A 25,102-nucleotide genomic window follows, 5' to 3' on the forward strand; every position below is an offset into this window, starting at 1 on the left:
ATCAGGTAGTGTCTTCGCTCTCAGCTGGGGCACCCTAGCAGATGCTGCGTCTATAAACCGCACATGTCCTTCTCCAGCATCAGCATCTTTGCTCACCTCACACTTCTCCACTGCGCGCTGTTTTACGCAGTCGCTCCGGTTCCGCCTCTTCTGTTCTGTGCCTTCTCCGTCTTCGGCGGATGCTGGCCATGGCTGGCTCACAGAGCTCCCATCAGCTCCTCGGCCCTGCACCTGACCGAGCTGCACACGGAGCTTGTGGTTCTCCTCCTCCACAGTCCGCAGTCTCTCCTTCAGAGATTCCTGCTGCAGGTGAGGTGAAGGCTGGTCCCGGAAGCAAGGAGGCACAAGAAAAGACCTGCCACCTAGAGAAATGGTAAAGAGGTTATATGAGGTCAGAGAACAGAGAGGGGCAAATGCATGGGCAGCCAACAAGCACTGCCTTCTACTTCAGACCAGACCTACATCTCAGATAAACTCATGACACACAAGGACAGAGCAGATATCATGTGTGGGCTGGAGACTGTTCAGCCACTATGAACAGCCTTCTGACCACCTCAACATCTCAATGGCTATTCTGTCCTCGTCCCCCGGATATGCCACAACCACCCCCCTCTGAGCGGCATAAAATAGGCAGGCCACACTGACATTATACGCAGCGTGGGATCTTTGTATGTTAAATACATTGTACAGTCCACACTCAAGTTCACGTGTGCACTGACAGAATGCCTTTTGCATTTGAAACTCTTTTCCTGTAACCTGTTAAAGTGCATTTTCTTGGGTTATGCTAACTAGGCCTTAGCTAACCTAGACTCATCTTGTTCAATGTGCAGATCTCATCAAGCTTATGCTTGGTTTATTATTTCTGCTGCAGGCGGTCACAGAAGTCATGTGTATTTATTTCCGAAGGGCACGGTTTCTGGAAAGGACTCTATAGCATGGGTTCAGTAATCTATCTTTTCTGAAAGCGTCTTCCGTCTGTTTACAGTACTGCATTCATTCACAACAGTTCACTGTAAATTTGTAGCTAGTTTGCTCAGACACCTCCGGATGACATTAGCTCAGAGGGGGCTGAATCAATATTCATGTAGTGGGATAGCGCTTAGGTGGCAAGGCTATATGATGCTCTTTAATACAATGGATTGATCTAATGAAAATGTACTTCTTTTTCCATGTACCATGATGCATCTGCACTTCCTATGCTTTCCACAGAGAAGATGTTTTATACAAACCCTCGAACTGAAGGACGAATGAGATGATTTCCCCTTCCTCCTAGGGTGGAGTCCATTTTTTTTTTTTTTTACTTTTTGATTCTGCTATTTCCCTTTATTGTACTATTAGTGAAAGTATTAATGACAGTGACTTTGCACTTTAGAATTTCTGTAGTTTGCAATATATATTTTTTTTAAGTTTTCTAATTCCACCCTAGAACTCACTTACTGAGTTACTCTTTTCTTATTTGACTGTATTTTTAATATGCTGTTATCTCAGGACACATTTCCTCACCATCCCCACTCCCCCCATCCATGGGTGTGATATGGAGCAGTCTTTCGAGGTGTAATATTTTAGGGGTACACCGCAGCACTATCTTGCCTTGCGCAACCCAAGAGTCCTGAAGGTGTCCTCAAAGGCAGCTTTAGCCCTGGATGGGGTTAACACCACAGAGGCCTCAGGTGAGGTCTTGAGCGCTGGAAGCTCAGTGCAGGTCATGCTAGAAAGGGTGAGTGCTGGAGCCAAGCTTGCAACAATGTGTGGAGGTTCTCCACCTAACCCTTGAGCCTGTGTCCTCCCGCCCCAGGCGCTCGGGGATGAGAGCCGCACCCAGGCCCACAAGTGTTCCCCACTGCTCCTCCTGCTCCCTTCCAGCTTTCGGCAGACAGGTAAATGTATCCATTACTGGGAGGCCACATGGGAGGTCTGACTGTAGAGATGAGGAGCCGGCATTGCACTACTTACAAAGGGGGGGGGGGTGCTACCTATCCAAGAGCACCATGATTTCACGATCAGTTATACTCTGGCACCTCTCACATCAACCTTCATACCCTCGCTCACTCACCCACTGAATTCTTTTCCCTCCTCTTTCCTCCACCCAACTCACTCCCTTCCAGCTTGGGTAACGGACGACTAAACCCAGCAACTCAAAACAATCTGTAGGTCTGTCGGCTGTGACGCCACCACAACCTCAGTGCTGGGTCCTCAATGCAGCTGGTCTCACAGCCTTGTCCCTCCTTTCAGTATGGTCCCTCTGTCTCATCTCTCCTGTCCCACCACCCTCTAATGGGCATGCTTTGAGGTGACCCGGCACGGTGAAACATGCTATATAAATAATCAACAAAACCGAATAATAGAGGGCGATTTGGACAAATGGACAGAGAAACTGAAAGCAAGAGAAAGAGAGAGAAGAGGTCATCTAAGAAGACTGAGCTCATGACATGTATGTAGAGGGAATAAGAAGAACGACCTCATGAGATGAATGAAAGGGAACTGACAAGACCAACATCAAGATATAAATGAAAGGGAACTAAGGAGCCCAATCTCATGAGATGAATGAAGGTGAACTGTGAAGTACGAGAAACTGAAGGATCCAACCTCTACCCTCTTACACCTCCAACATCTCAGAGAACATTTCTCCAATTACCTGTAGGTGGTACTGAACTTAATAGAAGAGAGGGGAAAAGGGAGGGAGAGAGGAAAGAGGGAACGAGTGAGTGTGAGAGAGACCCAAAGGTGGTGAGACACTGCGGTCAGACATCCTTTGACAACAGCAATCTCCCTCCAACCCCCAAATCTGGGTGATGCAATCAGAATGCCTTAAGATGCTCAACATTTGGAAATCCAGCCTCACAGGAGAGGGGAAAGAGCTGCATCGCACATAATGTGAGGGAAGGAGGCATCAGACTCACCTCCAGAAGAAACTACCAGATTCCACAACCTAACTTCCATTTGTACAGCTCCTGCTTACCAATGAAGCCGCAAGGTCGCTTTCGTGTAAGCAGTAAAGAGTTTATTAGATGAAAGAACGAAAAGGATAGAAATGTCAAATAAGACTCCAAACAACTCACCAGGGTCACTCCTGCACTTTGCCCACTGCCCCCGACGTAGAAGGCTGCCAGAGCCTGGTGTTTCTTCCACACCGACAGACGTTACACCATGGAGGGGCTCACACGGAGATGTGTCTTAAGGACTGGAACAGCAGCGTGTAGTCGTACAACATGACAAAAACCACAGTTAAATCTACGACGACCATCATCAACTGTCGCTCATGCCACTGGCTTTCAGCCTGGTCCTCCTAGATCAATGCTAGTGCCCACAGTCCAAAGAGCGGAATTTAAACTGAACGCTAATGTCATGTTATGCCGGGACTACAGTTTCTGAACATCTCTCTTTCAGCTCCTGCTGAGCTTCCAGTCTGTACAAAGGGAAGGAGAGTTTTTATTGCCAATATTCTTACTTACCTTGACACCCACAGTAAATGGCTACCAACTGCCAAAGGGAACCAAGGCTGAGCTTCTGTTGCTCGACTTTGGTAGCTCATCAAGCTCAACGTAGATGTCCACAAGCTGAGGTCAGACGGACGTGGGATACAGAGTAAGAACATCAGTGGTCCTCTGGTCACATGCGCACATCATCCGTTTGATACTGGTGACCTGGCAGTAGTCCATCTTCAATCCTTACTGCAAAGATGGGATGCTACTTTCACTAAGAGCCGAAGCCAGAGCGCCACCTACCCTGATAAACCTGGCATCACCAGGCAGGCTACATTCATTGTCCCAGGATGGACTTATTTCAGAGAGATGGAGCACATACACTACTCATTGTCAGGCGTATCGCTTTAAGTATCAAAGAAGTATCAGTAATTCTGGCTCTGTGTCTAGTCTCAAGAGCATGCAAATCCTCCTGTGTGACCTCCACACATAGAAAAATTACCCAAAGATATTTCAATATTACCATTTCTTGAAGGAGACATCTAGCCAGAGCCCGAGAGAAGCGTGCCATGAAAATAAAAAGGGTTCTATATAGATTGAAACATTAGGGGGAATCAGCACTTTACTCACTATCATTACTGGCGCACTAGAAGTCATAACTCACCATTCCTCCTGACTGCTGGGAGGTCTACAAGAACAAGTTACTTACCTTTGGCAATGTCTCTTGTAATAGAGACTTTATCAAACCTCAGATTCCTTACCCTAGAATATTCCCCAGAAGTCAGATTGGAGCTGGGCAATCTTGAGCATTACTTCTACAGGCCAGTAGGTGGTGCCAACTCCTCAGCGTGGATGTCGTCCACACAGGATGTCTATAAATGTACCGCCATAGTGTGCTGACACTGGTTTCTTTTGTGACACATTCGTGGCCATAAACATGAAGCCATGTCAGAATGGATGTGACCAGTGGGCTGAAGCGAAAAAGGACCATCCAGGACAAGGAGTCCTGTTCGCAGAGTAGGGAGAAGGGTGGGCCAGTTAGGAATCTGCAGATAGATTCAGTCTCTACCAGAAAAGGCACTAATGAAGGTAGAGACTTCTAACCGCACATTACTTACCTTAGAATACATACTACAGCAATAACCTCCCCAGAAAAGGGACTGAGAACAGGCCTAAACCATAAAGACCGAGCAAGCAAAATCCCCATCTTGATGTAGCAGACTGTCCCGACAATAGTGCTTCGTGAACATATGGAGTAAAGCTCACGTAGTCACCTGCCAGAGGTCGAGGACAGGCACACCATGTGCCAATGCAGTAGTCCCAGCCTTGATCCCAGTGTATTGAGCTCTCAAGCCTTCCGGAGGCTCCTTTTTCGCTAATGCATAGCAGATTTTTATGCCCAGTCTGATCCATCGAGAGATGATCCTCTACTACACTGCATACATTTCTTTGCTGCGAAGAATCCTACGAGAAGCTGATCATCCAGTAAGTGGTCCTTCTTATCTTCAGTATAAAAACTAAGGCCTCTCTTTGGATCCAAACGACGAAGCCTGTTCTCAGAGGGGTGAGGAGGAGCAAAGAACATCAGAAGGGCAATGGTCCAACTGATGTGAAATGGGGTCACCACCATAAGTAGAAAAGAGGCCCACATCCAAAGAATCAGTTTGTCTTGGATGAAGGCAGTATACAGTGGATGAACAGAGAAGGCTTGAAGTTCATTCATCCTCCGGGAAAATGTACTGGCCGCCAAGAAGACAGTCTTAAGAGTAAGAAGCCTGAGAGGACAGATATGCAAAGGTTTGAAGGGAGAACACACATGAAACCACATTCAAATTTCATTGGTGCATAATAAAAATGGAAAGTGGAAAAGATACTGCAAAGCTTTCAAGAAATGAGTCACAATAGGTGACTTGAACAGCAATCGCAGAAAGGCTGAAGTAGTCAAACACCACTTAACAGTGCCCAGCGCCAGACCTTGCCAGGCAGTTACAACACAAACAGTAGCACCTCAGACAGTTTGGCATGAAGTGGGTCACCATGCGTGTCCAAACACTAAGCCACAAACTTGTCCCAACAGGGGGTGTATACAGATTTAGTCAAGGGGTACCTGGCCACCAGAAAAACATCCACAACTTCGGAAGTAGGTTCAAAAACACAGCTGCTGTCGCTCAATCTCCAAACATGAAGATGGAGCCCATCGGGTTTACGTGTAGGACCCTGCCCCACGGCTGTGAAAGAAGATCCTTCTGAAGAGACGGCCTCATTAGATGATGGAGGCTCATGTCCAGGAGTCTGGGATACCATGCTGTGAGGAAACTGGGTGTATTAAATGGTGCGTTTGTGCGACCTCACTGTGTAATACATTTACCACCCCTCTAGGACCTGTAAGTTCAGTTTGTCAAACCTTCAGCTCAACCCTGGGTAGCTGTGGCACTGAGCAGCAAGGGTTACACAGTACAAAAACAATTGAAGAAATATGCAAGACTCCTCAAGAAATCTGACACCAATTTATCAAAATAGACTGTATTTTTATAGATTTTTAAACCCCACAATGAAAAAGACCTACCGGAGGTATAGAATTTATAAGGTACAGTGAAAAAGCATTTCACGCACACAAATTTGATACTTACAAACTTTTTCACTAAAAGGTTTAGCTGTTTATATTGCGGTTACTTTCCACTTTAGGCGACTAACTCCAGTAGAGAGCCAGTCAGGAAGACTACCCAGGCCTGAGAATGAGTTACCTCACAGGAAGAAGCAATCTTCAGTCAGTTCCAGGCACTTTCATCCACGCAGGGGTTTTCTGTGGAAGTGATGCAAGAGATGATTCTGCGCCCCAATCTGCCCCAGTATGCTTCTCAGCTGTTGTGGCCTCGTGCTGTGAAGAGGAGGTCAGTCAACTGACCTTTGGAGTCTCTTGACATTGGCTGGCCTCTGGAGACAAATTCTCCACAAGAAAGACACAGCAAGTACACTCCCTCTCCTTTGCTAGCCATCAGGTGTAGCAGGAGTAGTCCACACCGTTGCAGACTTCTTGGTGAACGAGGTGCCCTATTTATGTTCAGTAAGTGCTCTCTGGGTAGACGCAGTCAGTAGCCATAGGGCTACTAGGTCCCCTCAGTCCTGATGACCACTTCCTGTGATATATGGTATCTGGCTATCCCAAGATGCACATTTACACTTCAGAGTTGAAAACTCAGCAACATCAGTCAAAGAAAGGCATTTCCTTACACATACCCTCTGTGCCCAGTCAGGAGTAACTAGGATGATTTTGGGCCAGTTTTCCAGATCTACTTGAGGACTTGCGGCAGGAGTGGTATCTGCAGAAAGGCGTTCAGTAGTCCCGAGTTCCACTCCAAGCAGAATGCATCCCCTAAAGAGAGATGCTTTGGAAACTCCAAAGTGCAGAAGAGCGGACCCGGTGCATTCTCAGTGGCAGCAAATAGATTGAGCCAAGGTTCTCCCCATTCGTAGGAGAGACATTATACCACCTCAAAGTGTAGACACCATTTGTGGTCCACAAGGCATTGCTGGCTGAGTTAGTTTGGCCTGGCGTTCAGAGATCTCGCCAGGTGCTGTACAACTAGGAAGATGTCCTGACGTTGCAGCCATGTCCAGTGGTGCACGGCCTCTTGGCGCAGGCTCCACGATCACATGCTGCCCTGCTTGTTGCAGCACCACATGGTGGTGGTGGGGGAGTTGTCTGAATGTTTGCACCAGCCACCTTTTGATGGAACGCAGAAAGGCATTCAACACCACGCGAATGGCCTATAACTCCAACAGGTTGATGTGACTCAGGCTACCGATGGAGACTACAGTCCTGATTTCCACTTGTCCAAGGTGGTCACCCCATCCCAGAAGTGATGCATAGGTCACCACTGTCCCCTCTGGAAGGGAAGCTAGATGGGTCTGCAGATGGCCAGATCACAATTCAGTAACCACCGCTGCAGATCTCTTACAGTCCCTTCTGAAATCTGGACACAATCTGAGAGATTCCCCTGTGGCTGCACCCATCGGCACATAAGATACCACTGCAGAGCCCACATGTGCAATCTGGCATGCTTCACCAGCAGGCCATCAGACCCGAGCAGCCTCAACGTCAGTCTCACCGAAATCCAGGACCAAGGCTAAAACATTGCAATCGTAGCCGAAATGTCCTGGGATCTTCACACCGGAGGGTACGTGTGAAACCTTACCATGTCCATATTAGCACCAATTAAAGTGAGCGTTTGAAAAGGAATCGGGTGTTACTGCCATGTGATCATGAACCTCAATGAATGAAGAAGGTGGACTGCAGTAAGGAGGGAGGTGACGACTGGGAAAAGCCGGCCTTCAGTAGCTAGTCGTCGAGAAAGGGAAAGACTGGGACCCTGACCTCTGAAGACGAGCAACCACCACGTCAACACTTTTGTGAACAACCAAGGGGCACTAGTGAAGCCAAGGGGGAGCACAGCAAACTGGAAATGCTCCCAGCCCACCAAAGCAAGTAACGTCTGTGGGCCTGCAAGACGGGGACATGAAAATTAATAAATAAATGTCCTTTGAATCCAACGTTACCATCCAGTCTCCAGAGTCAATCGCAGGCAGGATCTGGAGATGCATGAGCATGTTGAGCCTGTCGTTTCTCAGGAAGCTTTGAGAGAGGGTAGAGGCCCCAAGTCCCTTTTCAGCACCACTAAATAGTGAACGTAACAGCCACGACTTACTTCTGGTGCTGGAGCTCTCCAATGGCTCCGGCGGCCAAAAGAGGCTGCACTTCTGACCGAACAAGGAGAAGTGGTCCTCCGACAGCCATCGTACGGACGCTGGCATGGGGGTGGGGTTTCGAGGGTATAACCCCGCCGGACAGTCTGCGACACCCACTCGTCTGAGGCGACTGCCATTAACTGATTTCATTTGATTAGCGTCTTTCCGCTGCTCGCACTGTGATACAGGGCACTTTGATTTTTTTTTCTTCATTTTTGTGTGTGTCATTTACACTTCCATGCTATACATTTGGGTTGCTTTCAATTTCCGTCCTACAGGTTTGTTTTTGCCTTAATTTGTTTTGATATTCAAGCGCTTCCTTTTGTAGCGCCAAAGAAACTGCACCGAATATTAAAACAGTCCATGTTACTGCATGTGTTAGTAGGCTGCGCCTCAGTATGTGCCGGAGAGGGCTAGAGAGCGAGAGAGAGAGCAAGAGAGCGATCGAGCTCTCCCACCCCTCAGCTCTGCGCAGAGCACCAACTAGTCCAGGTCTCCCAAGCCCTCATTCTCAGATGTGTTCCACCAAAAGCGCTTTCAGGCGCTTTATATTCATAAGCACTTAGGTGCAAGTGATGCAGCCTAATTGCCACAGCTTCACTCCAAATCTACCCCACTCTGGCCCATTCCAATGTACCCGCTCTACTCTACCCAAATCTACCCACTCTGCTCCAATCTACCTACTCCACTCTACCCCGCTCCACTCTACTCTACCCAAATCTACCCCACTCCAATCTACCTACTCCACCCAAATCTACCCCACTTCTCTCAAATCCACCCCACTCTGCACCACTCCACCCTACCCCATTCTGCTCCAAATCTACCCCACTCTGCTCCACTACAACTCATCTACCCGACACCATTCTACTCCACTCCAATCTACCCCCTCCACCCCGATTCACTACCCCCAAATCTACCCCACTCTACCCAAATCTATCCAACTCTGCTCCATCCTACCCCGCTCTGCTCCACTCCAAATCCACCCAGCTCCACTCTACCCCACACAAATCTACCCCGCTCCACTCAAATCCACCACACTCCACCCTACCCCACTCCACTCCACTCAAATCTACCCCACCCCATTCTACTCAAATCTACCCAGCCCCACTCCAACTCATCTACCCCACTCCACTCTACTCCACCCCAATCTACCCTCCCACCCCAATCCACTTCCAAACTACCCCACCCAAATCTACCCCACTCCAATCTACCCCCTCCACCCCAATCCACCAAAATCTACACCACTCCCCCCTACTCTATCCTGTTCCACACTACCAACTCAAATCTAACAAAATGTACTCCACTCCAACTCATCTACCCTACCCCACTCTCCCACCACCCCAATCCACTTAAATCTTCTTCCTCTCCAACCTGCTGTGCCCAAATCTGCTCCACTCCACACCTACCCCACTCTACTCTACCCAAATCTACCCCACTCTATCCTACTCCACTATATTCCGCTCCATTCTACCCAAATCTACCCCACTCTGCTCCAATCGACCCCCCTCCACTCTACCAAATCTAACCCACTCTTCTCCACTCCAGTTTACCTCACTCCACTCTATCCCAATGTACTTCACTCCAACTCATCTACCCCACTCAATCCCAATCTAACCCACTCCACCCTAATCCACTCCTTTCCGTTCCACTACGCTCCACTCTACCCAAATCTACCCCACTCTGCTCTATCCTGCTCCACTCTACCCCACTGCACTCAAATCTACCCCACTCCAATCTACCCCAATGTACTCCACTCCAACTCGTCTACGCCAGTCCACTCTATCCCAATCTACCACACCCCAATCTTCCCCCATGCCACCCTATCCACTCTACCCCACTGCACTCAAACCTACCCCACTCAAACCTACCCCACACCACTCAAACCTACCCCACACCACTCAAACCCATCCGAATCCAATCCAATCTACCTCACTCCACTTCAATCCAATCTACCCCACTCTACTCCAATCGAACCCACAATAATCTACCCCACTCTGCCCCCATATTACCCCATTCCGCTACAACCCAATCTAACCCACTTCACTATCTACCCACTCCGTTCTATCCCACTCTATTCTACCCTACTCTGACACAATCTATCCTAATGTGCCCCATTCCACCCCAATCTGCCACACTTTAATATAGCCCCACTCCACTCATCTACCCCCACTCCATGCCAATCTAACCTATTCCACTCTACTCCACCCAATCTGTCCAAATCAACTCCAATATACCCCACTGATTGTCTACTACAATCTACCCCACTCCACTCTAACCCACTCTACCCATTCCACTTTATCCTAGTCTACCCCAATCCACTCTACCCCACTCAACTCAATCCACCCCAATCGACTCAAATCGACCATACTTCACTCCAATCTGCCCAATCTGCAAAATCCCAATCTACTCCAATATACTCCACACCAATCTACCCCACTCCACTAGAATCCACCCCAATGTATCCCACTCTACCCGTGTCCATCCCACCAACTTTCAGCCATGCCGAACAGCAGCCACACTGATGTATACGGCATGGCTGAAGCACATTGCCAAAGCCAGTAGCTCTCACGCAGATGAGGCCTATTGACTTTGTCAATGCTGGTTTCATAATGTTCTGGGATGAGGGATGCCCAAAAGGGTTTGTTACGTTGGAAGTGAAGGGCCAGCGAGCCAAACCACTTTTAAAGCCATGGGGTTGCATGTTCTCTTGACCCGCTCGGTGCCACAGACCTGCTTGGAGTCCACTGGTGGTCACTGGCGCTGTCAGTGAAACGTGCAAGCAATTTGCTGGATCAGGTTTTGACACACGTCTTTTTTGCAGTCTGTGTCTCTTTACAGGACACACTGTCCTCTGAGGAAGCAGATATGGGTGAAAGGGTGGGGAGAAGAGATGAAGAGCCGTGACCTGGCTTTTCGGGTAGTCTCACTAGACCCTAGGTTTGGTTAGACTCACACCTGCTCAGCGCCAAGGTACCCTCCGGGGTGATAGTGCGCGCTACATTTCTACAGAACATACCAAGGAGGGAAAATAAAAAGTGAAGGAGAGATGCTCTACAGGCCTCTGGGTTAAAGACAGTCCACGTTTGAGGGTCCGGGGTCCATGGGCCTGACCGCTGTCCATGTTTTAGGGGTTCAAGGTTCAGGCCACGGTTCACGTTATGGGAGTTCAAGGTAGCAAGTGCCCTTCCCTGCCAGGACCCCTGAAGAGCCCAACATGTTCTGCGGGGCCAGGGGGGCTGTTCACAGACGAGCCACCCTTTCAGGGTTAAGGTGAAACCCACTACCTGACGTTTGGTTACCTCTCGGTGACGACGCAGTTTTATTTTGTTTCACGTTTGACTTGAATGATTCATGAAACAGGTTGTTCAGAATCCCGGAAAGAAATCCCTCAACTAACAAAGAGAGTCACTCTGTGAATCCAGAAGTTATCCTGTAAAAATGCCAAGAACAGAGGGTGTAAACGGAGATCACACGCCCCGGACAAAGAGGCCCTCTGCTGACACCGACCACAAACCCCACACAAGGCGCAGGTGTAGAAAGGCAAACACATTAAGAGGTCACCAGACAAGAGGGAGCTTTGATGCGGGTGTGTGGGTTGGCATGGAGCCCCGGGGTGTGGCATACCTGGCTGGCATGGAGCACATGTACTCCTGCTGCCCGCGCCGGGCATCAGGCCCTTGGGGAGCTGCTCACAGCACGGACAGCTTAAGGATTTTGGAGCCCGGGGCTGAATGTATTTTGGGGGCCCCTGTTCGAAACAGCTTTGAATTTATGATCCAGTTTCAGCTCTTTCGTGCCCTCTTTGCCCAGGTACCTGACAGTGCACAGACACTGGTCCAAATTCTAAATGTGTTTATATCTAATATTCACGGACAGTGACCTCTGAACCTTGCCCTCTGAGCACCCAAACAGCTCAGTAACCTATCGGCCAAGGCACCAAGACTTCCAGAAGATTATACTGCAAGCCCTCAGGTTCCCGAGTTCTTCATGCTTTTGTTGTGGCATGGAATGCGGAATGCGGGCCTCGTGGGTAGAATGCGTGTGGGTAGAATGCGGGAGGTGCGCTGGGAGGACGGCGGTTGGGCAAGATCCGGCAGCACGTTTTGGAGGTGGCTCTGCTATTACTTGCAATAAACGTGAAACTTCCTCCTACCTCGTGTGTCATCTTCAATGGAATCACAACTTAATTCTGGCGATGAGCAATCTTTCAAGAGCCACCTCAGAACCTACGCACAGCGGTAGTTCGCTCTCCGGAGGCGGACTCGGCACCATTAACGAACCCTTCATCTCCTTTGAAGGTGAGACTCCGCTTTAATATTTATTGCCCTCCGGGTAGAATTTACTTTGTGCGATCTCCTCCGACGCCTGGTTGCGCTGATCTACACTGGAGCTGCCTCGCGGCATTACACAAGACCGAGCAAGGTGTGCGTGCGCACTCTCTCTCTCTGCCCTCGCTCTTCCCAGCTGGTACGTTAGCAACGAGCGCGTACCATAGTAACCTGGACAAGGAAAAAAGACTATTGTTGTTAAACACACGTTTCTGTGCCTGCGGCTGCATCTGGAATATTTTTTTTTTTTAGCACATTGACTATCTGTTTTGAGTGTATTACACATTAAAAAAAAAAAAAAAAAAAAAAAATGGAGAGAAAGACCTACGGCTGGAAAACATTACTGATCAGGTCTTAATTTCCATGGTAAAAATCTTTCCCGAGAAGATCTGCGTGGAATTCCTTCCATACAATCTAAGGAAGACTTTTGTGTATTAAATTTATGAGAACCTTGAACATGTATCATAGGGCTTCCGCCGTAGCCCCTTCCTCCATCCTTGCTACAGTCACTCATCACAAGCACTCGACGCCGAACTCACGGAAAGCTTTACTACTTTGGATAAGTTCCACCAGCGACCATCATCAACCATAATTGCATTTCCACAAACTTTTCTCACCCTGACAGGTTTTCCAAACCTAACATCGCCTTTTTTAACAGACGTTTTTTTTATTTTTTTTATTCGCACCAAATTTCCAGGACAAACCATACACAACTTGGTGGCTTTGATCGTATCATACCTACTTTTCATGCGTTCTTGTCCTGACCTCACCTTTTCCCACTCAACTTCACTCTTCCTTCCACACAATCTAGTTTATGGTTGTCTCCAATTGTTGTCGCTCGCAAAAGTAGTGGCGAGATGCGTTTGTGTGTTGACTTAAGAAGTCTCAACAAGGAGATTTGGGTCGACTCCTTTCCGTTACCCAGGATCAATGAGTTGCTGGAGAAACTGAGTGGTGCAGTATGGTTCTCGAAAATTGACTTGGCTTCGGCGTATCACCAGATTGTCCTTGAAGAAGACTCTAGACACTATACGGCTTTCAACACACCTTTTGGGTCTTTTCAATTTCATAGGATGCCTTTTGGTCTAGCGTCGGCTGCCTCAGTTTTCCAACGCATCATGTCACAACTGCTGAAAGATGTTGAAGGGGTCCTGGTGTTTCAGGATGATGTGTTGATTTTTGCCAAACATGACATGGTACTTAAGCTAGTATTACAGATTTTTGAGGATCATGTGGTGGTTGTAAAAGAGGACAAGTGTGAATTTTGGAAAAGAGAAATTGATTTTTTGGGACACGTGGTTTCGTCGGAAGGAGTCAAACCCAGACATGGGTTGGTGGATGCTGTTCGCGATTGTCTTCCTCCAAAGAATAAGGACGAGCTATGCTCTTTTATAGGTTTGTGTGAATTTTATTCCAGGTTTATTCCCAATTATGCCTCCAAAATGAAATGCCTGTCTAATATGTTGAAGAAAAGTGTTGAATTTGTGTGGGACAAGGATTGTCAGGACACGTTTGAGCTTGTAAAATCTGAGATGACCAATGCCAAAGCACTACGTCCATACGATCCAGGATTAATGTGTAAGATTATGGTTGATGCTAGTAAGTACAGTTTGGGTCCTGTTCTAGTCCAGGACACAGAACAAGGTGAAGCCACATTCAGTTATGCCTCTAGGGTATTGAGAGAAGCTGAATTGAACTACTCAGTAATAGAGAAAGAATTGTTGGCTTGTGTCTGGGCAAGCGAAAAGTTTAGGAGCTATATATGGGGCAGAAAATGTGTTATTGTGACGGATCATAAACCGTTACTTTACATTCTCAGTGGGGATAAAACCAACTATACTACACCACATATTGCTCGTCTTACTACTAAATTGTTGCAGTACGACGTGGAGGTTAAGTTTTGGCCAGGGAAACTCAATGTGAGAGCGGATTTTCTTTCTAGATTACCTATGGAAGGACTGGATGATTTTGACTCGGAAGAGGATAGAGAGGATTGTTTTGTTGCCACTGTGGATCTTCCTGTGTCCAAGGCCTATAGTAAAACTGATTGGGAGGTGGCCTTTTGGAAAGATCCCATACTGACCCAAGTTAGAGAATTTGTCGTCAATGGGTGGCCGAGAGAAAAGAATGTCCCCTTACCATTACAACCAGTTTGTAAAGTTGCGAGTGAAATATCAATAGAAGATCAGATACTTTTGAGGGGTGAGAGATGTATTCCTCCCCATGATATACGTTCTGGTCTGATTAATTTGGCACATGAAGGACACTTTGGAGCGACTATGACCAAAAGGAGGTTAAGGGAGAGTTATTGGTGGCCATCTATGGATAAGGAGGTTGATTTTTTTGGTCAAAAGGTGTGTCGTTTGCAATTCTGCGGAAAAGGGGATGAAAGTACGTACTCCACCTCTGCATCCTATTGAGGTGCCTATAAGACCGTGGTCTAAGGTGGGAATAGACATGATTGGGCCGTTTAATTTTCTCCCCCACAATTTACGGTATGCATTTGTTCTCATGGATTATCACAGTAGGTGGCCTGAAGTTCGTTTTTGCACTGTCCCATCAGCGACCAATGCTGTTAACTTTCTTAAAGAAGTCTTTATGCGAGAGAACTTTCCAGAAACCATAATTTCGGACAATGGGGTACAGTTTGTTAATTCAGAGATGGAGGGCTTCTTGAAACAATCTGATATCAGACATTTGAGAAGTTCTTTATATCACCCCCAAACTAACGGCTTGGTCGAAAGGATGAATAGAGTGGTTGGTGATTGTATAAAATGGGCTAAACACAATAATTATGACATCCTTGAGGCAGTCAGTACCATGTTGTGGGTTTATCGTTCCACACCCCATACATTAACCAATGTGTCACCTTTTGAGGCATTAAGAGGTCGTAAACCTACCACCGTCCTGTTCCCGTCTTGGTTAGCGAGTTCTTTGAAAAGCAAAGGATTGTGTGAAAGGAAGAGTGAAGTTGAGTGGGAAAAGGTGAGGTCAGGACAAGAACGCATGAAAAGTAGGTATGATATGATCAAAGCCACCAAGTTGTGTATGGTTTGTCCTGGAGATTTGGTGCGAATTAAAAAAAACATGTCTGTTAAAAAAGGCGATGTTAGGTTTGGAAAACCTGTCAGGGTGAGAAAAGTTTGTGGAAATGCAATTATGGTTGATGATGGTTGCTGGTGGAACTTATCCAAAGTAGTAAAGCTTTCCGTGAGTTCGGCGTCGAGTGCTTGTGATGAAAGTGACTGCAGCAAGGATGGAGGAAGGGGCTACGGCGGAAGCCCTATGATACATGTTCAAGGTTCTCATAAATTTTATACACAAAAAGTGTTCCTTAGATTGTATGGAAGGAATTCCACGCAGATCTTCTCGGGAAAGATTTTTACCATGGAAATTAAGACCTGATCAGTAATGTTTTCCAGCCTTAGGTCTTTCTCTCCTTTTTTTCCTCAGGAGTTATATTTAAGTTTGTTTCTTACAAGCTTTTGGGGATATTTTGTGGTATTATTCTCTGGGGGTTTTTTTCTTTTATCTGTTAGGTTCATACACAAGTTGTAAAAAAAAAAAAAAAAAAGGGAGAGATGGTATGTTGTGCATGGAACGCGGAATGTAGGGCTCGTGGGTGTTTAGGCGGAATGCGGGCCTCGTGGGTAGAATGCGGGAGCAGCGCTGGGAGGACGGCGGTTGGGCAAGATCCGGCAGCACGTATTGGAGGTGGCTCTGTATTTTACTTGCAATAAACGTGAAACTTCCTCCTACCTCGTGTGTCATCTTCAATGGAATCACAACAGCTTTATTAATGATTTAACTAAAAAAAAAGTAATCTCCAACAATGACTTTACTAATTTCTTAATAAAGTATGTTAATACCTACTCAATCTCTAAACAGAGCTATCTTCCATAAGGGAAGCGCAACATCCTAGAATATATATAAAAAAAAAAAAATTAAAGTACGCTTCATTCTGAAATAAGTAAAAAGAATCTGGCAATATTAACGGATGATAGAGTGCCCAACATTTTCCAACTAAAGCTGAGGTTTTAAGAAAACCCTTCGACAAACATGATTGAAAAAACTGATTTTAGAATTCTAAACACTTGTAAAATTATTATTGAACGTTTCTTCACATAAATCCAATACTTTAAAACAGCGCGCACAATGTTCAAAAGTTGCTCAGCACAGGTAACTGACATCTTCAACAAACAATGACACCTTTTGCTTTTGAGAGTGAGAAACAATTAAGTTGCGTGTTTTAAATTATATAAATCGCTCTGCCCCAAGATGGCCTCTCTCTGATGGGTTCCTCGGCCTCCCAATGTAAGATTGCCAGCAGTGATCACCTCAGCGCATCAGGCAGGGGTGCCAGCAGTAATCATGAAACGGGCTTTCCCAATTTGGAACGCCTCCATATAAGTAATACATGACAGTCACAGCTGCAGCGCCCCGGCCACAAATGTAATATTAGTTATAAGTCTTCACACATGATAAATCACTCAAAAATCAGCTTTAAATATATTTTAAAAATTGAGATATTTTTTCTCCAGACATCGGCTTATGTGTTCAGAAAATACACAAATATTTGTCTTGAATACATGATTTTGGCACATGTATATTATTTCAACCAAGCAAAAGGTAGGCTGGGCAGCACACAGGAGAGATACTTACAGGTATCTGGAGAGAGACCAGGAGCTCACCAGCGACTCCCTGGAGAAACCTGGACTAGAACTTCAACTTGTCGATAAAGAGGAGTCTTTAAGAGTATAAACAATAAAGGGGAACTGGGGAAATAATCTTTTCTGCCCTGAAACCCTTGATTTCTTGTGATGGCCGAGACAATGATCAAAAGTGATCTAAAAATACAGGCGTGCCTCTCTGGAGGGGAATCTAGAGTGACGGGTACATCGAGGTAGACATTGAGATCCTTGCAGAAGATTGAAGGGAACAAGTCTGTCCTGGAAGGGGCACTGGAGAACTTTGAAGTCTGCACAAGGCAAGGAATCTGCAAAGTTGTGAGACCCTCCTGTAGACCACTGAGACACAGGAAGGACGAGGAGATACCTGGACCCAGAAATTCGAGGCTTGCGTGGTCACCTCAGTGGATATCTTAGAAGCAAGGACTGAACTTTCTGAAAACAAGGCCTGTGACTGATTCAAATCCTGGCCCTCCACCGGATACCACAGGACGGTGCGCCTGGGGGGTGTGGTCGATGACGGAGAGGTGGTAAAACTGGACAGCTCTAAAGGATTTCTGGATCCCCCCGAAGAGTTGGGTGAGGAACACCAGAGGGAAGGGGCGACGTGATGGAAGCAGCCAGGACGGGGGGGCTCCTGTAAAGTGCTGTAAGGACTCCTGTGTTCCCTGACCACGATACACAACACTACACAAGCAGGAACTGGAGCACCCAATGGAAGCATTCATGTGCTTCCGGTCCAGGCTGACAGCCTGAGTAAAGGGATTGTATTACAAGGTTTTATTTCATGTATTTATTTTAAATGTAACTTCTTGAGTTCTACTGAGCTTTATTTAATAAAAAATATCTAAACCTTAAACAATACGAACGTGGGGTAAGTTTATCTGGGAGAGTAGAAAAAGGAAGATACATGATTTAGTGTAATTTCTTAGAGCACCGAAAATGTTATGTAGAAGAGAGAAAGCATGGACTGAGCGCTAAAGAGCCAGGAATCCTAACCAGGTGTACAAGATACACAGCAAACTGCAGCAAATTAAGGATCTGAAATGTTCATGCTGCGACTGTCTCTACAGGACAACCACTACAGGTGAGAGGAGAGGGTGAAAGCAAGCAGAGGGGGAGAGCTGGAGGGGGAGAACCTGAGGTGAAGGAACGGGAGGAGCACCGCCTGGACACCCTCAAGCCTCCGACCCCCGACCAGAGACTGATTCTGGCTTCTCCGGCTGATGGACTGCGAGCGTTACCTTTACCTGGAACCACAGCGCCCTAAACTTGTGCTGACTTTAGGACCAAACCCTTGCAGCCTTTCTTCCCACAGCAGGGAACACCCTGGAAGCCAGCTCAGCCTCCTAGGACTGCATCCCTGCCTGCTGAGGTTCTGCCTATTGGGCCAGGAGCACCTGAGCAGGAAGAGCCTGGCTGCCCTGTCTCCACAGACCAACAGGATGATGTGCCAGAGATATGCCTGGAGCGGTTCCCGGGACCCAAAGTGAACCTTAGCACGGACCTAAAAAGTGCAGGTGAACAACTCCAGAGTGGCCACTATGGCACCTATAAACACCCCTTTCTCCAAACCCTCCTTAGGGTAACTTGCTCTTGGTAGGACAAAAACACTTACCTACCCTGTCCGACTGGATGTCAAGCGTTGGACCACCGCCGGAGCCATTAAGGTTCCTCGGGCTATCAATTTAGTGAGGTATGTAAGATCCACTCAGGCGTGCGCAGGATGATAGAACTACAGGATTCAGGGACTCACTACTGGCACCCTGGTCCTATCCTGTGCTTGGAGCCTTACATTCCCCCCTAATGTGTGCCCGGGGCCAGCAGCGACCGATTAAGGAAATAACTATGATTCCGATTGGTGGTAGCAGAATTATTGGCCCTTGAGATTTCCCAATTAGCCCCAACCCCCAGGAAAGTAGGCTGCCGGGATCCCTGTGCCACAAAAGAACCCCAATATGTTATATGTGATCAGATTCTAACCCCTGAGCTCTGAGGAACCCACAAAGGTCCAAGCCCCTGTAAATGTTTACAAGGCTTCACGGGATTGGTCTGACCCCATTAGAGAACAAGGGTCAGCCCAGGGCCTGGTCCATCCTAGATATTCAGAATGACCACTAGGCCTAAGGGTTATCCTTAGATTTACTGTCTTAAAATGAATCTTATGAGGAAATTGAAAGTGATGTCAATTCCTAAAACATTCTTATACAGAAGGATAAAAGGAATAGACACATTTATTCCTGAACACCTTGGTGAAGATCAAGACCCCGAAGGTGCAACCGCTCTTAAGAACAAAGGTTGCCCAGAAGTGGGGAAAAGGACTTTGTGGTGCACATGAATCCACTTTCAACGCAATATGAATACAACAAACCCCTCTCCCTTAAAGCAGCGGTAAGGACAATGAGACGAGGGACAGCATCTTGGGGTGCGCTTATATCCTCAACGCTAGGATATATGTACAGATTCATTCATACGGGTGACGCAACCTAAAACCACCCTGAAAGAACAGATGTAAGGAATCTTAAAGCACAGTGCAACATAGGGAGAACCTCCAGCAAAGGTTAACAGCAACTGATGAACTGTCAGTCAAAAGACATGAAATATAACCCGAATCCAGCCGCGTCACGAGGGCTTTAAATGAGCAGGTACTGTCCGGTACGGAGTACCCGCACTTCTTCAGTTTGAAATGGAGAGTACCCTCACTTCTCAGCACTCCTACAATACATTTAATGGGTATCAGTACTTCTCAGGAGCAAATGGTACTCTATGAGTACTTGCACTATACTTCCATTTTAAGTACTGCCCGTAACCCTCAGCCAGACCAACTCGTGACTGCTGGGCAAGAGGTACCATAGGGGACAGAACACGGGGCTGAGACTGAGTAGGGATGATAATATCAGGGACAGATACTACCCCCGCGCTCCAAAGCCACCCCAGATAACCCAGAGCTGAGACTGAGTAGGGATGTTAATATCAGGCACGGATACTGCCCGGACCTCTATACCTGCTCCATAGAACCCAGAGCGGAGGCTGTGAGTAGGGATGCTAATATCAGGCACAGATACGTCCCCGGCTGCCCCAGAGCTGATACTGAGTAGGGATGATAATATCAGGCACGGATGCTGCCCTGATCTCTCCAGCTGCCACAGAGAACCCAGAGCATAGACTGGGTAAGGATGACATCGGGCATGGATACTGCCCTGACCTCTCCAGCTCCCCACAGAACCCAGAGCTGAGAGTAGTGATATCAGGCATGGATGCTGCCCGGACGTCACTGGCTGCCCCAGAGCGGAGAGTAAGGATGATATTAGGCACAGGGATGCTGCCCGGACGTCACGGCTGCCCCAGAGCTGAGAGTAGGGATGATATCAGGCATGGATGCTGCCCGGACGTCACGGATGCCCCAGAGCGGAGGCTGTGTGTGAGTAGGGATGATATCAGGCACGGATACTGGGGTGGTGTAAGGGGAGGTGTTACGGTCAGGGTTGGGGTACGCACTAGTGTTAAGCTTGGGGCAATACTATACTTTAAGGAGTTGGGAGAGAGTATCAGAAGGCATAACTGATGACGTAAGAAGATGGAGTGGTACAAGGGTGCTTGTGAGGTGGTACGGCGGGTAACCCTGGCATAGGATGAGAGTGGGGAAGGGGCGTGTTGCAGTCAAGATTGGGTTCGGTGTTACCCCAAAGGATGAGGTATCTCCATGTATGAGTCACAAAGGCAGAGGCAAAAAATACGTTTTTAACTTCTGCATTTTCCTGAGACATTAACATGCGCTGGCTGCAACCTTTTAATCTCTTTCTGAAATCTGCATTTTTTCCCCTACAATCTATATCTGAGAAATGCCCGGGAGAGTTCAATCTATGACATATTCAAGTGGTTCTTAACCTGGGGTCTAGGGACCCCTGGGGATCCGCCAAGTCTACTCAGAGGGTCCCTGACTGTTCAGAAAATTAAATATTAACTGATTAATAAACTAGATATAAATAAAGAAGCAAAATGTACAACTGAAATTTTTAAAATGTTCTGTTAATGTGAAGGAATTTGAAATTGGAGGCTAAAAATCAAATGAGTATCCTCAGATTGATTCATGGGGGCAGAGCACGTGCATCAAACAGAATAAAGTATGGACGAGGAGGGGAATTAGACTGAAGAGAAACTCCAACCTTCCCAATAAAATTACAATTTTGTTGTTTCTTTTTTATATTGGTTTGTGAATTTTTGCAATTCAAATTATGGAAAAAGCTTAGGCTGGGGCGCCCGGCTTCCGGTGGGGGTTCCTGAATTTCAATAATGATTCAGTAGGGGTAATTAAGTGGGGGGTCCACAGAAGTCAAAAGGTTGGGAACCACTGACCTATCAGAAGGTAAATGAGCTACTTGTGTGAGGATTCCTTCTAAAACTTACTGTGTTACAAATAGGGCTCCGGTTTTATGGTATTTTTAAACATTTTTGTCTGTATTTAACCATATTTATTTTTTTGGCCATCTTATCAATATTTATCGATATCTATTTTGTGGTTTGTGATTAAGTGGAGTCAAAAATGTTACATTTCCACCTTTAAGTGATAAACATGCGCTCATACTCTGATGCTTGTTGCGTTTAAACAAATTCAACAGCCAAATATAACAAAACGCTAAGCCAAGGGTAAATATTAGCAATTTACTGCAAATATATTTGAACATGTGCCTGTATCTAAACATATCTTAATCTGTTTTTTAACTCCTCCTGTGGTCTATCTGCTCATCTGTTGTCTTGGAATTCACCACAGACAGCATGGAAAGTCACTCATTAGAAGCACAATTTTCAGTATTTTTCCACTTTTAAAAATAAATACAGACAGGAAAAACGTTGCTTTATGTCTGTATTTACATGCAAAAAAAAAAAAAAAAAAAAATCTGTAAAAACGGAAAGCAATTAGAAATGAACCCCATGTGGACTGAACTTCAATCCTTAGCCCCCCCAGATAACCAGCACTGCGCCCCCTCCTGCCCCACTCACTTTCCAGACTTCCCGCGAACAGGTACAGCCAGGTGAGCAGGACCACGAAGGCCACCGTCGCCAGCACGAACCTCAGCTTCCCGCGCCAGGAGCAAAGCATGGTGGGAAGGCCAGCCTTGCAGGTCAGGTGGGGAGTCCCGCAGCGGCCTCAGACATCCTAGGTCCTGGAAGGAGAGATGGAGAAGGGGGACTCAGAGGCAGGGTTCAAGGTGAGGACTCACACAGCCCACCAGACTGGCTTCAGTTCAAGTGCATGCTGGGAGTTGTAGTTCTGCGTACATAGCATCATACCTATATCCTATTTAATCTTCAACAAACAAACTGGTGTAAATGCATGCAGTGGTTCTTAGAGGTAAGAAACTAATCCCAATAACATAATAACTGCTACTTATAGGTTCTGGAGTACCGTGTTACCCGCTGTAAAGCACACCAGCGCCTTGACAGGGGCACTAAGTGCTATATAAATATAATTACCATGAAATAAGCAGTAGACCACAGATGCAAAACTATAAAGGGTTATGACTTTAAAAGCAGGTCACCACTGGGCAGGCTACTGAAAAACAGAAGTCCTGGACCACCACACGTCATCAGAGATGGCGTCTGTGGCTGAAGGTGTACTTGGCATGACACTTCCCCTGAAAGCTTATAATCTGCTCACTGGGATATTGCACGGGACCACATGACTGAATACCATAAGAAGCAAATAAAATCTTGGCAAGTGTTTCCCATTACCATTCGGATACTTTTTAAGTTCTATTCAGATTTTCCTGAGTGAAAAGTATTTGGAAAATAAACCATGACATTTATGAATAATGAAAATACTGAATTAAACGCGCAGTTCCGAAATACCATAAGATTGTTTGCTTTTCCTTCAGCATCTGTAAATTATTTTCCTTTTACCTTTTTTTAAACAGTACTTTTTAAAGGAACAATAACTAAGTCAGCACTGCAGCGCTCTCATTATAAATGTGAGACCGTTTGGTTCCACCAATGCTTGTTGCTCAGGCATTTACTTATCCCACCAGCACAAGGGTCATCTGGGCCCGGCCGAAGCCAGACTGTAACCCCCACAACCTTAAGTACACTTGGTAGAGGCTGTGTACCCCAACTTTCAGTATATATGGGTAGAGACAAAGTGCACCCCAACCCTGCGAACATGTGGGTGGAAACAAAGTGTACCCCCAACCTTCAGGACATGGTGGGTAGTGCTAAAGGGTACCCCGAACCTTCAGGGCATGGTAGGTAGTGCTAAAGCGTACCCCCAAACCTCAGGACATGGTGGCAGAGCCCGGGAGCCCAGTGAAAGGCCTCAGAGATACTGCGCAGTAATGGCCAGTGAACACTGACCAGAGGTGCGATCTGAGACCTGCAGGGAGAGGGGGACCTCACGGATACTGCCCAGTAAAACTGCAGGCCCGGGAGCCCAGTGAAAGGCCTCAGAGATACTGCGCAGTAATGGCCAGTGAACACTGACCAGAGGTGCGATCTGAGACCTGCAGGGAGAGGGGGCCTCACGAATACTGCCCAGTACACAATGCAGCCTCCAAGTCCCCAAAGAAAGGCCTCACAGATACTGCCCAATACTCGCTAGTCAACAATGACCAGGGGTGTGATCTGAGACCTGCAGGGAGAGAGGGGGGGGGGGGGGGCTCACGAATACTGCCCAGTACACAATGCAGCCTCCAAGTCCCCAAAGAAAGGCCTCACAGATACTGCCCAATACTCGCTAGTCAACAATGACCAGGGGTGTGATCTGAGACCTGCAGGGAGAGAGGGGGGGGGCTCACGAATACTGCCCAGTACACAATGCAGCCTCCAAGTCCCCAAAGAAAGGCCTCACAGATACTGCCCAATACTCGCTAGTCAACAATGACCAGGGGTGTGATCTGAGACCTGCAGGGAGAGAGGGGGGGGGGGGGCTCACGAATACTGCCCAGTACACAATGCAGCCTCCAAGTCCCCAAAGAAAGGCCTCACAGATACTGCCCAATACTCACTTGTCAACACTGACCAGAGGTGTGATCTGAGACCTGCATGGAGAGGGGGACCTCATGGATACTGCCCAGTAAAACTGCAGGCCCAGGAGTCCAATGAAAGGCTTCTCAGATACTGCCCAATACTCGCTAGTAAACACTGACCAGAGGTGTGATCTGAGACCTGCAGGGAGAGGGGGACCTCACGGATACTGCCCAGTACACAATGCAGGCCCCACGACCTCAATGAAAAGCCTCAGACATACTGCCCTGTACACAATGCGGCCTTCAGGACCCCAAAGAAAGGCCTCAGAGATACTGCCCAGTAAAACTGCCGGCCCGGGAGCCCAGTGAAAGGCCTCAGCGATACTGCCCAGTAAAACTGCAGGCCCAGGAGTCCAATGAAAGGCTTCTCAGATACTGCCCAATACTCGCTAGTCAACACTGACCAGAGCTGTGATCTGAGACCTGCAGGGAGAGGGGGACCTCACGGATACTGCCCAGTAAAACTGCAGGCCCGGGAGCCCAGTGAAAGACCTCAGAGATACCGCCCAGTAAAACTGCAGGCCCAGGAGTCCAATGAAAGGCTTCTCAGATACTGCCCAATACTCGCTAGTCAACAAAGACCAGAGGTGTGATCTGAGACCTGCAGGGAGAGGGGGACCTCACGGATACTGCCCAGTACACAATGCAGGCTCCAAGACCCCAATGAAAGGCCTCACAGATACTGCCCAATACTCGCTAGTAAACACTGACCAGAGGTGTGATCTGAGACCTGCATCGAAAGAGGGGGGCCTCAGAGATACTGCCCAGTACACACTTCAGGCCCCACGACCTCAATGAAAAGCCTCAGAGATACTGCCCTGTACACAATGCGGCCTTCAAGACCCCAAAGAAAGGCCTCAGAGATACTGCCCAGTAAAAATGCAGGCCCAGGAGCCCAA

The 25,102-nt window shown here is 47.3% G+C and overlaps 1 protein-coding gene across 6 annotated transcripts in view; it reads right to left on the bottom strand.

Moving 5' to 3' along the window:
• LARGE2 (LARGE xylosyl- and glucuronyltransferase 2) overlaps positions 1-25,102 on the bottom strand; it is a 207,194-nt gene that overhangs the window by 65,629 nt on the left and 116,463 nt on the right. For all 6 annotated transcript variants that reach the window (XR_011201291.1, XM_069221741.1, XM_069221740.1 and 3 more), the window contains 2 exons: positions 22,186-22,349; positions 97-362 (listed from right to left, as the gene is read on the bottom strand). Coding sequence is in view for 5 of the 6 variants with exons in the window: in XM_069221741.1 (XP_069077842.1) it covers positions 97-362; positions 22,186-22,285 (366 nt within the window). In the remaining variant the exon portion in view is untranslated. The remainder of the gene's footprint in view (positions 1-96; positions 363-22,185; positions 22,350-25,102) is intronic.

Source organism: Pleurodeles waltl, chromosome 3_1 (assembly GCF_031143425.1).
Source record: "Pleurodeles waltl isolate 20211129_DDA chromosome 3_1, aPleWal1.hap1.20221129, whole genome shotgun sequence".
NCBI lineage: Eukaryota > Metazoa > Chordata > Amphibia > Caudata > Salamandridae > Pleurodeles > Pleurodeles waltl.